The sequence below is a fragment of the Octopus sinensis genome, linkage group LG13, assembly GCF_006345805.1.
Source record: "Octopus sinensis linkage group LG13, ASM634580v1, whole genome shotgun sequence".
Taxonomy (NCBI): Eukaryota; Metazoa; Mollusca; class Cephalopoda; order Octopoda; family Octopodidae; genus Octopus; species Octopus sinensis.
In genome coordinates, this window is record NC_043009.1 from 9,612,205 (window position 1) to 9,625,718 (window position 13,514).

General features: G+C 38.2%; 1 protein-coding gene across 2 annotated transcripts in view; it reads right to left on the reverse strand.

The window, feature by feature from the left end:
• Positions 1-13,514, reverse strand: part of LOC115218375 — a 108,065-nt gene that overhangs the window by 14,307 nt on the left and 80,244 nt on the right. For both annotated transcript variants that reach the window (XM_036508151.1, XM_036508152.1), the window contains 5 exons: positions 13,251-13,387; positions 11,166-11,319; positions 8,643-8,792; positions 5,114-5,263; positions 1,004-1,015 (listed from right to left, as the gene is read on the reverse strand). In XM_036508151.1, the coding sequence (XP_036364044.1) occupies positions 1,004-1,015; positions 5,114-5,263; positions 8,643-8,792; positions 11,166-11,319; positions 13,251-13,387 (603 nt within the window). The remainder of the gene's footprint in view (positions 1-1,003; positions 1,016-5,113; positions 5,264-8,642; positions 8,793-11,165; positions 11,320-13,250; positions 13,388-13,514) is intronic.

The window sequence follows — 13,514 nt, forward strand, 5'->3', positions numbered from 1 at the left end:
GTTTAGTGGACATAGAGTGGTATATATATATATATATATATACTCTTTTTTACTCTTTTACATGTTTCAGTCATTTGACTGTGACCATGCTGGAGCACCGCCTTTAGTCGAGCAAATCGACCGCGGGACTCATTCTTTGTAAGCCCAGTACTTATTCTATCGGTCTCTTTTGCCGAACCGCTAAGTGACGGGGACGTAAACACACCAGCATCGGTTGTCAAGCAATGCTAGGGGGACAAACACAGACACACAAACACACATACATATATATATATATATATATATATATATATATATATATATACACATATATACGACAGGCTTCTTTCAGTTTCCGTCTACCAAATCCACTCACAAGGCATTGGTCGGCCCGGTGCTATAGCAGAAGACACTTGCCCAGGGTGCCACGCAGTGGGACTGAACCCGGAACCATGTGGTTGGTTAGCAAGCTACTTACCACACAGCCACTCTCTCTCTCTCTCTCTCTCTCTCTCTATATATATATATATATATATTATATATATATATAGATAGATAGATAGATAGATAGATAGATAGATAGATAGATATAGATAGATAGATAGATAGATAGATAGATAGATAGATAGATAGATATGTTTCTTTATTAGCCACACAGGGCTGCACAAAGACGGGACAAATTACAAGGTAGAGCTTTTATTTTGGGGATAAAAAAAGGGGGTTTGGTTTTCGATCAAAAGGGATCGTAAAAGGAAAGAAGGAGGAAAGAAAAAAGGGGTGGAAGGGAGAAAATGAAAAAAATACATATTAAGTACAAGACATCACCAAACAAGCAAAAAATATGTAAATACACGAGAGACAAGAAATAAAGGGAGAAGGAAAGAAAGAGAGTAAAAGACAAGACAGATGGGGAACAGCAAAGGAGAGGAAGAAAAAGAAATATAGAGGATTAGAGAGAGAGAGAGAGAGAGAAAACAGGCAGAGAACAGAGTCACAGAAATCATATATAAATGTAAAAACTTACTTTTGGGCAAGGCTGTGTGGTGTTCAGTTATTAAATAGAAATGAAAAAAAAATACACATTAAGTACAAGACATCACCAACAAGCAAAAAATATGCAAACACACAATGAGAGACAAGTATGGGACAAAATACCACACTGGTGCAGTGAACAAATTGTCTGAATTAAGCAAAAATCAAAATAACATCTCATTTTAATGGATATATTTACCAAAATTGCATAAAAATATCTTGAATTACTAAAGAGTAAATTTATTCAGTAAAATCGCTATTGACTTCAACCATGGCCTCCAGATGACTTTGGAATCTCCTGTAGCTATTTGAGATGGTCTCCTTGTTTAAGTTGGTGAACGCTGCCATAATCCTTGCCTTCAATTCATCTTTGGTGTTATAAGGGAGTTTTGTTGGTCTCTCGTTCAACTGTGCCCCACACATAATAATCAAGGGGGTTGCTGTGTTGGGAGTGATGTGGTCACAGAAATTATCAGACAACTATGACTGGGTTCTCCTGCTTGTGTGGCATGGTGCAGAGTCCAGCAGCCACCCTCTTGACCCAAAGCAACACTACCTCCTCCAGGCACTTGATGTAGGCCTCCATGTTGAGTCTGAGGCCATGTAGGAAAATGAATGGAAGCATAACATCGTCATCACTAGTGATCACTCCAAACACCATGATGTTGACTGGATGTTTGATTTGTATCACTCTTGATACATGTTTTGGGGACACAACAAGCCAACAGTTATTTTGTGTGTTCACCATCTGTTCGTATTGGAGCTTCTGATGCAAATGCTAGGCAGTACAGCATGTCGTTTCCAAATCTCTGGCAGAGTGAATTGCGTCATGGTGTTGTTTTCCTCACAGATGGTGCCCAACTGACCCTACTATACTGTGTAGTTGACAAAATCACAAACAAACAATGTGCATGCACGAAATTAACAATATAAAATGGCAATAATTTACCCATCACACCCTGTATACACACACACAGAGCAAGAACAAGAATGATGAAAATCATATCTTTTATTGTGATTACACCATACATTACCAGATATAATTTCCATTGTGCCAACATATTTAGATACAGAAAAAAATTGTATAAAATGTCAAATTGATATATCCGAAAATATGAGTTAACACAAAGTTATCTAGGAAATACTAAATGGACTAAACTCAAAGTGATCTAAGAAAATATCTCCAATAGATGAACACAAACAAAAAGACAGTTAAGAGATATAATAGTCTAAGAAAAGCCAGTTTGGTATTTAAATTTTGATGACATCGATAGATAATGATACAATAAAAAGTAAACATAAAAATTCTACATTATCTATCTAATAAATATGCTAAAAAAGATTTCTAGAAAAATTATGCATATTAGATTATAGGAAAAGCAATTATAATTAATATGTTAATTAATGCTGAAATATGTAAATACTTTTCTATATCTATGAGAATATTTCAGTGTAAAACCATTTCGTCAATTTAATCATTTTAATTTAGAAGTAATTATATAATACATTTCCTCAGACAAAGAGGAATTTATCAGTTTTGTATGATGGTGAGTAACTAATACTGGACCACTTTATAACACAGTTAATGTTCCTGTCTAAGATTTACTAAGATTTCTGGAATTACATTTCCTTCTAAACATAAATGAAGAAAAATGGCTATGTAATCTAGATGTCCAAATTGTAGCAGAACTTATGTAATAATACGTATGATCCCCTTACATTGATACACTATATTCGTCGTTAAACAGTGATTTTTAAAGGACACATAATTTTGTTTTTGAAATTACAAAGACATTTATTCACTGATATATGACATTCAAGGCTAAAAGAAACAGCACTAATACTTCTCTCAGAAATAGGAGTTAAAGCATACACATGTTTAGTATTAAATGTTGAGAAAAAAAGAGTACTCAATACCATGATAGATAGAGATTAGTGATATTTTATTTTGATCAAGTCAGCCTCTTGTTACTCTGAGTCTCACCTGCAGGCACCCAGGATCTTCAGGGAAGTTGTAACGACTTCCCTGAAGATCCTGGGTGCCTGCAGGTGAAACTCAGAGGAGCAAGAGGCTGAGCAGCTGATGAAGGGGAATATTCCTTATATTGTTTGTCTTATACTGTTTTTTTGTTTTTTCGTTGTTAAAAAAAGTCCGTTTCCTTGTTTCTTTTTATGTTTTCGTTTCTCATCGTGTTCTACGTTTATTTGTGGTGTCCTGTACTCATATATATATATATATATATATATATATATATATATGCATGTATATATATGTATGTATGCATATGTTTTATTTCTTAAATATATACATATATACATATTTATGCGCATGGCTCAGTGGTTAGAGCATCGAGCTTACGATCGTGAGGTTGTGAGTTCGAATCCCGGACTGGGTTGCGTGTTGTGTTCTTGAACAAGACACTTTATTTCACTTTGCTCCAGTTCACTCAGCTGTAGAAATGAGTTGCGACATCACAGGTGCCAAGCTGTATTGGCCCCTTTGCCTTTCCCTTGGATAACACTGGTGGCATGGAGAGGGGAGACCAGTATGCATAGGTGGTAACTTTCTAGGTGCAATCCCATAGTCAGTCATGACCGAAGGGGGTCTCAGCATATATATATATATATTATATATATATATATATATATATATATATAGAGAGAGAGAGAGAGAGAGAGAGAGAGATAGATAGATAGATCAGGCACATGCTGCCAGTAATTACTCAGGGTAGGTAGTTGGTGACCTTTATGTAGTAAAACACGAAAAAAAAAACCAAATACAGGTGTGCGACAGAGTTGAAGCCGGATTTACTTCTGCCTTTATAGCCCATAAAGAAAACCTTGTAAGAGTGAGTGTACGCAGCACATGTACTACAGCATCACTATGTAAAAGTTGGTGACACAAAGACCATCCAATTGCAAAATTTCCCTTAAAGAACTCCTCCCAGTCAAAATCTATACAAGCATGGAAAAATAGACATTAAACAAAGTGTATCAAAGTCCTTAACATATGTTTCTTTTCCATTATTATTTTTAACCCTTGAGCAGTCACATTACTCTGTCAAATGCAAAGCTTACATATTCACATTCATCATCATCATCGTTTAATGTCCATTTTCCACGCTAGCACGGGTTGGACGGTTCGACTGGGGTCTGGGAAGCTAGGGGCTGCACCAGGCTCCAGTCTGATCTGGCAGTGTTTCTACAGCTGTAGTGGGTGCTTTTTACGTGCCACTGGCACAGGTGCCAGGGGAGTCTGGCATCGGCCACGATCGGTTGGTGCTTTTAACGTGCAACCGGCACGGAAGCCAGCCAAGGCGGCGCTGGCATCGGCCACGTTCGGACGGTGCTTTTTATGTGCCACCGGCACAGAAGCCAGTCGAGGCAGCGCTAGCAATGGCCACATTCGGATGGTGCTTTTTATGTGCCACCGGCACAGAAGCCAGCCAAGGCAGCGCTGGCAATGGCCACATTCGGATGGTGCTTTTTATGTGCAACCGGCACGGAAGCCAGCCAAGGCGGCGCTGGCATCGGCCACGTTCGGACGGTGCTTTTTATGTGCCACCGGCACAGAAGCCAGTCGAGGCAGCGCTGGCAATGGCCACATTTGGATGGTGCTTTTTATGTGCCACCGGCACAGAAGCCAGTCGAGGCAGCGCTGGCAATGGCCACATTCGGATGGTGCTTTTTATGTGCAACCGGCACGGAAGCCAGCCAAGGCGGCGCTGGCAATGGCCACATTCGGATGGTGCTTTTTATGTGCCACCGGTACAGAAGCCAGTCGAGGCGGCGCTGGATTGTTTTGAATTAATCATGTATAACGTTGTAGCTTTGAGATTTCAATTATTTTTAGAATGACATCATTGGTCAGGTGTGAGAAGCCAGATCTGGCCATTTGAACATAAAAAAGGTAAAATATTTGGGCTGGATACGGCTGCTTTAAATGCTAAAGAGCTACATAAGTAGTGTGATTTGAAACTAATTTGACTATTAATTCTAGCAAGTTTGGTGATCATAAATTAAAACGGTAGTCTTAATATTAATGAAGTCATCGGTTAGTTAATAAGAACTGATTAATGAATGAACGTAGATGTACACTTACTTTCTCCATTCACTTGGATCTCCCGAGTCATCACAGGACCATCACCTATACTCGTCGAAGATTTCACCCACACTAAATATTTATCTTTGGGTAAATTATCAATTACGTATTTCTTTTGCTTCTTTGATATATACCTCTTTTGGATTTTATCTGAAAAAAAATGAAAGGAAACAAAAAATATAAAAAACAAAAAAAACACTGACAATGGCCACCACCACAATTATTATTACTTTGTTTTAAACGGGAACTATATACCAAAAAAATATTTCAATCTTCAGCCTTCAGATTTAGCCTGAGAACAATTTTAGAACGCTGTCAAGGGGGATGAAATATTGGTATTTAACACAAGCACAAAGTCCTGCATTTTAACTCTTTTCATATCTGTTTCTTTACTACCCACAAGGGGCTAAACATAGAGGGGACAAACAAGGACAGACAAACGGATTAAGTCGATTACATCGAACCCCAGTGTGTAACTGGTACTTAATTTATCGACCCCGAAAGGATGAAAGGCAAAGTCGACCTCGACGGAATTTGAACTCAGAACGCAATGACAGACGCAATACTGCTAAGCATTTCGCCCGGTGTGCTAACGTTTCTGCCAGCTCGCCGCCTTTTCATATCAATTCATCTAAGACTGCCTCTGGTTGTGTAATACAAAATCATTTGATTTAAAGTATCATCATCATAACATCCGTTTTCCATGCTGGTATGGGTTGGACAGTTTGACATGCAGCTGGCCAGCGGGGGGGGGGGGGGGGACACTGTCCAAACTGCAGCTGTCTGTTGTGGCATAATTTCTACAGCTGGATGCCCTTCCTAATGCCAACCACTTTACAGAGTGTGCTGGGTGCATTTTACATGCCACCAGCATGGTTGCGTTTATGGAGCAGTTGCAGGAGTGCATTTTATGTGGCACCAGTACCGGTAAAGGACAAGCCTGTATGTTACTTAAATTCTACCTTTCTATCATAATTCTATGACAAACGGAACTATTGCTAAAATTATGTTCTAAACACTTTCTTAATAAGGGGAAAATTACTTATTTTACTAAAGCCTTTCGAAGTCTTGACTACTTTGGAAATTACACGAAGCATTTTGGCAATGCATAGGCAGGGGCAAGGTTGTATGGTTAAGAAGTTCCACTTCACAACCACAAGGTTCTGAGTTCAGTTCTGCTGTGAGGTACCTTGGGCAAGCATCTTCCCTCATTAGCCTAGGTCAACCAACACCTTGTGAATGAATTTGGTAGATGGAAACTGTTGAAACTCATGAGTACATGTGAATGCATTTTTGTGTTTATTTCTCACCAGGCATGGCTAAGTGGTAAGAAGCTTGCTTCACAAATACATGGTTCTGAGTTCAGTCCCACTTCATGGCACCTTAGGCAAATGTCATCTTATTTCTTTGCTGCCGACAATGGGCTAAACATAGAGGGGACAAACAAGGACAGACAAAGGGATTAAGTTGATTGCATCGACCCCCAGTGCATAACTGATACTTAATTAATCAACCCCGAAAGGATGAAATGCTAAGTCGACCGTGGCGGAATTTGAACTCAGAACAAAACAGCAGGCGAAATACCACTAGGCATTTCGCTCGGCATGCTAACGTTTCTGCCAGCTCGCTACCTGCATCATCTTCTATAGCCCTGGGCAAACCAAAGCCTTGTGAATGGATATGGTAGACTGAAAGAAGCCGGTCATGTGTGTGTGTGTGTGTGTGTGTGTGTATATATATCATCATCATCATTATTTAACATCCGTTATCCATGCTGGCATGGGTTGGATGGTTTGACCAGGGCTGGCAAGCTGGAAAGCTGCACCAGACTCCAGTCTGATTCGATATGGTTTCTATGGCTTGGATGCCCTTCCTAACGCCAACCACTCTGAGAGTGTAAAGGGTGCTTTTACGTGCCACTGGCATGGATGCCATTTGCGTGACCCCATTATCTGCTATGACAGCTATTTTACTTGACTTGATGGGTCTTCTTGAGCAGGATATATGCCAATGGTCTTGGTCATTGCATCTGTGAGGCCCAACACTAGAAAGGTGCTTTTTAGGTGCCAGTTACGTGACACCAGCATCAGCCACAAATACATTTTCACTTGGCTTGACAAGTCTTCTCAAGCAGAGCATACTGCCAAAGGTCTTGGTCACTAGTTATTACCTCTATGAGGCCCAAAGTTTGAAGATCATGCTTCACCACCTAGTCCCATGTCTTCCTGGGTCTACCTCTTCCACAGCTTCCCTCTACAGGGTCCTTCTTTATACAGCTGTCCTTGTCCAGTGCAGTCGTCTCTCTTGCACACCACATCTGATGTCTCTTATGCCCAAATTTTCTCTGGAGATGCTTACACTCTGTTGAACATGCACACTGACATTGCACAGCCAATGAAGCATACTGGTTTCATTTCTTTCAAGCCTACACATGTCCTTGGCTGTCACAGCCCATGTTTCACTGCCATGTAGCATACCTGTTTGCACATAGGCGTACATTTTTCTGGAAATTTATAGTAGGACCAGGGCAAAAATGGGTTGGGAAACATTGATTTAAACCTCTGCAAGCAGTTCCCTAGCATGGCCATAGTTCAATGACTGAGACCAGTAAAAGAATCAAAAGGAGTCAGAGTGCAGTTCATTAAAAATATTGTCAAATGTAATGTTTATATATTTATATTGTTTTGAATTTATCATGCATTATCTTGTACTTCAGAGATGTCAATGATATAATCGCTTAGTTTTAGAATGATATTGTAAGGATGAGGTGAGAGGCCAGATCTGGCCAGGTAAGGTCAGTTTGAATGCTACAGGGTCAAGGGAGGAGAGTTAAAAAAATCATTCCCAGCAATTGACGGAAGATGGAGTAAAAAAAATTGAAATATGGTTCTGACCCCATGCTTGCATGGAAAGTGGATGTGACATGATGATGATGATGATGAAACTAGTCCTTTTGTTACCATATCTAGGTTGAAACATACTGCCTTTGTTTCAATTAATTTCAAAATACTTACCTGTATTCATTACTACTCTACTTCTAACTAAGTATTGAGTTACATAGTCTTTATATCCATTTTTGGCTAAAGGTGAACTTAGCCATTCAATAATTATAGATTGATAAAGATGTATCACACCAAGAACTGAGATCAATGTCATGTGATCACATGACCGAGCAAGCTATCAGATGTTGTTACACATCGCTGGTCACAATGCATTTTTATTCTTTTTGCATTGCTTTAGCCTTCAGATGACCCCACCCCCAGAGGCTAGGTGAGCAGACCAACATTCCCCTACTGACCGAAAGGGGAACTGGAGCAACATGAAATGAAGTGTTTCACTCAAGAACTCAATGTGCTGCCTAATCAGGGAACGGAACCAATGATCTAGCAACTGTGAGCGCAGCAGCCTAACCACTGGGCCACATGCCTAGAGATCAATGTAACTGACTAAGACCCCTGCAAATGGTGCCTAAGCATGGCCACAAACCAAATGCGAAAACTTGTAAAAAAAAATTAGAATATGTACGTACCTTTACAATTTGTTTTATTAAAAGAAACACAGTAAGACACTACATAATTAGTAAGGTAGGCTTTCTCAATGTAGCAGTTATAATGGTCCCATTCTACAATAAGAGTGCCATCTTTAGCAATAACTCTAAACTCTACAGGGTTTTCAGGTTCTGAAATTAAAGAAAGAAAAAACAAAATGGTGAATTCTTTTAATGAACACAGGGAAAATGAAATAGTAAATTATTTGGTGCTGGTGAAGTAAACAAATTATTATTATTATTATTATTATTATCATCAATATTATTATCATTATTATCATATTATTATTATTATCACTATTATTATTATTATCATTATTATCATGATCATTAGTATTATCACTATTATTATCATTATTATTATATTACTTTTATTATCATCATTATTATTATTATTATTATTATCATTATTATTATTATTATTATCATTATCATTATTATTATTATCATTATTATTATCATTATTATTATTATTATCATTATTATTATTATTATTATCCTTATTATTATTATTATCATTATTATTATTATTATTATTATTATTATTATTATTATTATTATTATTATCATTATTATTTTATCATTATTATTATTATTATTATTATCATTATTATTATTAAGGTGGGAATCTGGCAGAATCATTGGCGGCACACTGGGCAAAATGCTTGCTTTACAGCATTTTGTCCACATTTATATTCTGACTGTGCCATTCTTCTTTCAAGGTCGATAAACTAAGCATCAGTCAAGTTCTGGGGTTGATGATATCAACTTGTTTCCTCTCCAACAAAATTTCAGGCCTTGTGTCTATAGTAGAAAGGGTTATTATTAACAGTATTATATTTAAGGCAGTGTGCTAGCAGAATCTTTTGAATTTCAGACAAAGTGCTTAGTGGCATTTGTTTAATTTTTTTTTAACATCCAGTGTTCAAATCCTGCCAAAGTCAACTTTTCATCCTTTCAGGATTGATAAAATTTAGTATCAATCAAGTACTAGGATTGATGGAATTGACTTACTGCATCCCCTAAAATTGCTGATCGTATGATGCCAAAACTTGAAATCAGTTAAGGCAACAAAGTGGCAGCATCATTAGCATATGGGGTGGTTTCTAAAAGTTCCCAGACTAGTTCTGTACTGCATCAACAAATAGTAATAATAATAATAATAATAAGGTATACTGGGCTTCATATATTTTACCCCAGTGTCACTTTGATGGCATGCACTGGTCTCACACTCAATAATAATAATAATAATAATAATAATAATAATAGCAACAACAACAACATCAAAAAATACCCTAGGAATGAGAACCCAGGTTCGAAATTTCCTCAAGACACCTGATGAAGGCTGGAGGGTATATCAGCTGAAACGTTGTGTTAACAACAAACAAGATGAGGACAAATATCCGTCAAATGTAAATGTAAATAATGTAAATAATGTACATAATTCCTCATTTCTTAATTATAGAACTGTAATATGCATACAGATATATATATCTGTATATATATATGTGTATATACATATATCTGTGTATGAATATATATATATATATATATATATATATATCTGTATATATAAGCGTAGGAGTGGCTGTGTGGTAAGTATAGGCATAGGTGCTCCAGCATGGCTGCAGTCAAAAGGACTGAAACAAGTAAAAGAATAAAAGAATGTTTGTGTATGTGTACATTTAGTGTGTATTCTTGTCTTGAGATCATGTGATGGTTGTAAACAAACATTGTTGTCATACAAATGATGTTGCTTGCTTTCAGTCTCCCATGGAAAACATGTCTGGCCTATTAAAGTGTAACTGTGCTTGGATACAGGTGAAGGCTGGTAACAGGAAGGGCATCTAACTGCAGAAAATCTGCCTCACCAAATCCATCTGACACCAGTGGAAGCATGAAAAAATGGGTGTTAAACAATGAAGATTTCATACCTCATTTTCCAAGCTGACATGAATTGTGTATGTCGACCATATGTACATACTCTCTTTTACTTGTTTCAGTCATTTGACTGCGGCCATGCTGGAGCACCACATTTAGTCGAGCAAATCGACCCCGGGACTTATTCTTTGTAAGCCTAGTACTTATTCTATCGGTCTCTTTTGCCAAACCGCTAAATGATGGGGGACATAAACACACCAGCATCAGTTGTGAAGCAATGCTAGGGGGACACACACAGACACACACACATACATATATATATACATATATACGACAGGCTTCTTTCAGTTTCCGTCTACCAAATCCACCCACAAGGCATTGGTCAGCCCGGGGCTATGGCAGAAGACACTTGCCCAAGATGCCACGCAGTGGGACTGAACCCAGAACCATGTGGTTGGTTAGCAAGCTACTTACCACACAGCCACTCCTACGCCTATGTATTTGTTCATACAATAAAAAATTTAAAAAAAAACAGAAAAAAAAACAAAACAGGAAGAGAAGCAGACAAGAAAAAAGGAGTCACAAAGTGACAGAAAAGGTAAAAATAGTTGGGGTAAAATATACTTTTTAAAATGAATAGACATGGCGACCAAATCAATCCACTGGATCCTTCGTCATTTTCTGCTGACACAGCAAAACTGTATGAATTAACATCTGTATTCATTGACAGATTCTTTGAGGTTTCATTACCATTCACATAACTCCAAGTGCAGTTTCTCTGGATGAAGGAGAAATGGAGAAGAACATCATTTGTCTGTTCAAGAAAAATTAATTTGCTCATCAAGGAAACTTTCTTTCTTACCTTCTTCAAAATGGGAGATTTTTTTTAATACTTTCAATACCAAACTGCCTGAGGCTAATCCTAGGTCTGTGACACATGTTTTAAAATGATTTAAATTAAAACCTTTCATCACAATTTCATGTTAATTTATGTCCTAAACAACAGCTTAATAACGACAAAGTTATTTTGCGAAATATTTAATTATTTCCTAAATAAATTGATGTAAAATGGTTGTGTATTTCTACAGAAATCATCGTCATCATCGTTTAACGTCTGTTCTCCATGCCAGAAGGCTGCACCAGGCTCCAATCTTGATCTGGCAGAGTTTCTACAGCTTGATGCCCTTCCTAACACCAACCACTCCGTGAGTGTAGTGGGTGCTTTTTACGTGCCACCTGCACAGGTGCCAGGTGAGGCTGGCAACGGCCATGGTCGGATTGGTGCATTTTATGTGCCACTGGCACAGAAGCCAGTCGAGGCGGCACTGGCATCGGCCACAATTCGGAAAATAAAGTTCACTTTGAAGGCAGAAAACTGGCAGAATCATAAGCAAGCCAGGCAAAATGCTTAGTGGTGCTTTGTCCCTCTTTATGTTCCCAGTTCAAATTCTGCAGAGATCCACTTGGCCTTTCAGCTTTTCAGGGTCGGTAAAATAAGAACAACACTGAGGTCAATAACATCAACTTATGCTAGGTCAATAACATCAACTTATGCTATCACCACAAATTACTGACCCTAAAAAAAAATCTTTTTAATCTTTTACTTGTTTCAGTCATTTGACTGTGGCCATGCTGGAGAACTGCCTTTTAGTTGAGCAACTCGCCCCTAGGACTTATTTGTCGTAAGCCTAGTACTTATTCTATCGGTCTCTATTGCTGAACCGCTAAGTTACGGTGACATAAACACACCAGCATTGGTTGTCAAGTGATGGTGGTGGAGACAAACACAGACACACGAACATATACACACACACACACACATATATATATATACACACCTACATACATATATATGATAGGCTTTGTTCAGTTTCTGTCTACCAAATCCAATCACAAGGCTTTGGTCAGCTCGAGGCTATAGTAGAAGACTCTTGCCCAAGGTGCCACACAGTAGGACTGAACTCAGAACCATGTGGTTGGTAAGCAAGCTACTTACCACACAGCCACTCCTACGCCTACCTTGTGGCAAAATTGAAAGCAATAATGTTCACTTTAGCTATCCAGTTCTTACATTTCTTCTACTACTACTACAGACACCATTGCTGCTGCTACCATGACCATCACATCAGAAGTCATAATGGACCCTTCAGGTGAAAGGATAAGTTGTTGATATTTAATACATGCACAAACAAAGGCCAACCCAAATTTTCAAAGGGGAGAAACCTCATATCATCATCATCATCGTTTAACGTCCGTTCTCCATGCTAGCATGGGTTGGACGGTTCGACCGGGGATCTGGGAAGCCAGAAGGCTGCACCAAGCTCTAGTCTGATCTGGCAGTGTTTCTACAGTTGGATGCCCTTCCTAACGCCAACCACTCCGTGAGTGTAGTGGGTGCTTTTTACGTGCCAGGCGAGGCTGGCAACGGCCACGGTCGGATTGGTGCATTTTACGTGCCACTGTTTTATATTTGATTTTAACTATAAAAAAAAAATAAAATAAAGGGAACAACTTATTCAGGGGGCAAAGCTAAAATTGTAAAGGAAAAGAAATTTCAGAGCAAAATGAAACAACATGTTTCAGTATGAATGAAGAAAGGAAGAGAAGGAGGAAGGAAAGAAAGAAGGAAGACAAAAAGTAAAGAAAAGGAAATAGAAAGACATACAAAGGGAAAGAAAGAGAGAGAAAGAAAAAAAGAAAGATACTTACAAAATGATTTTCCTTATCACATCTATAGATTGTGTATCTCGTTACCCTCATGTGGTTGTCTTTCGGACTTTCCCACTTGATCCACACGGTGGTAGAGTTGAGTACTATTGCTTCAATATTCCGAGGATAATCTGGAACTGTTGCCGTAGGATTTTCAAAGTTAATTTACAGACAAAATTTAGCAAACAGAAAATCTCATAAAAGAGAAAAGGATTTCATGCACAGATTTTAAATATTAGATTCAAGTCTCATACCATTGCAAAA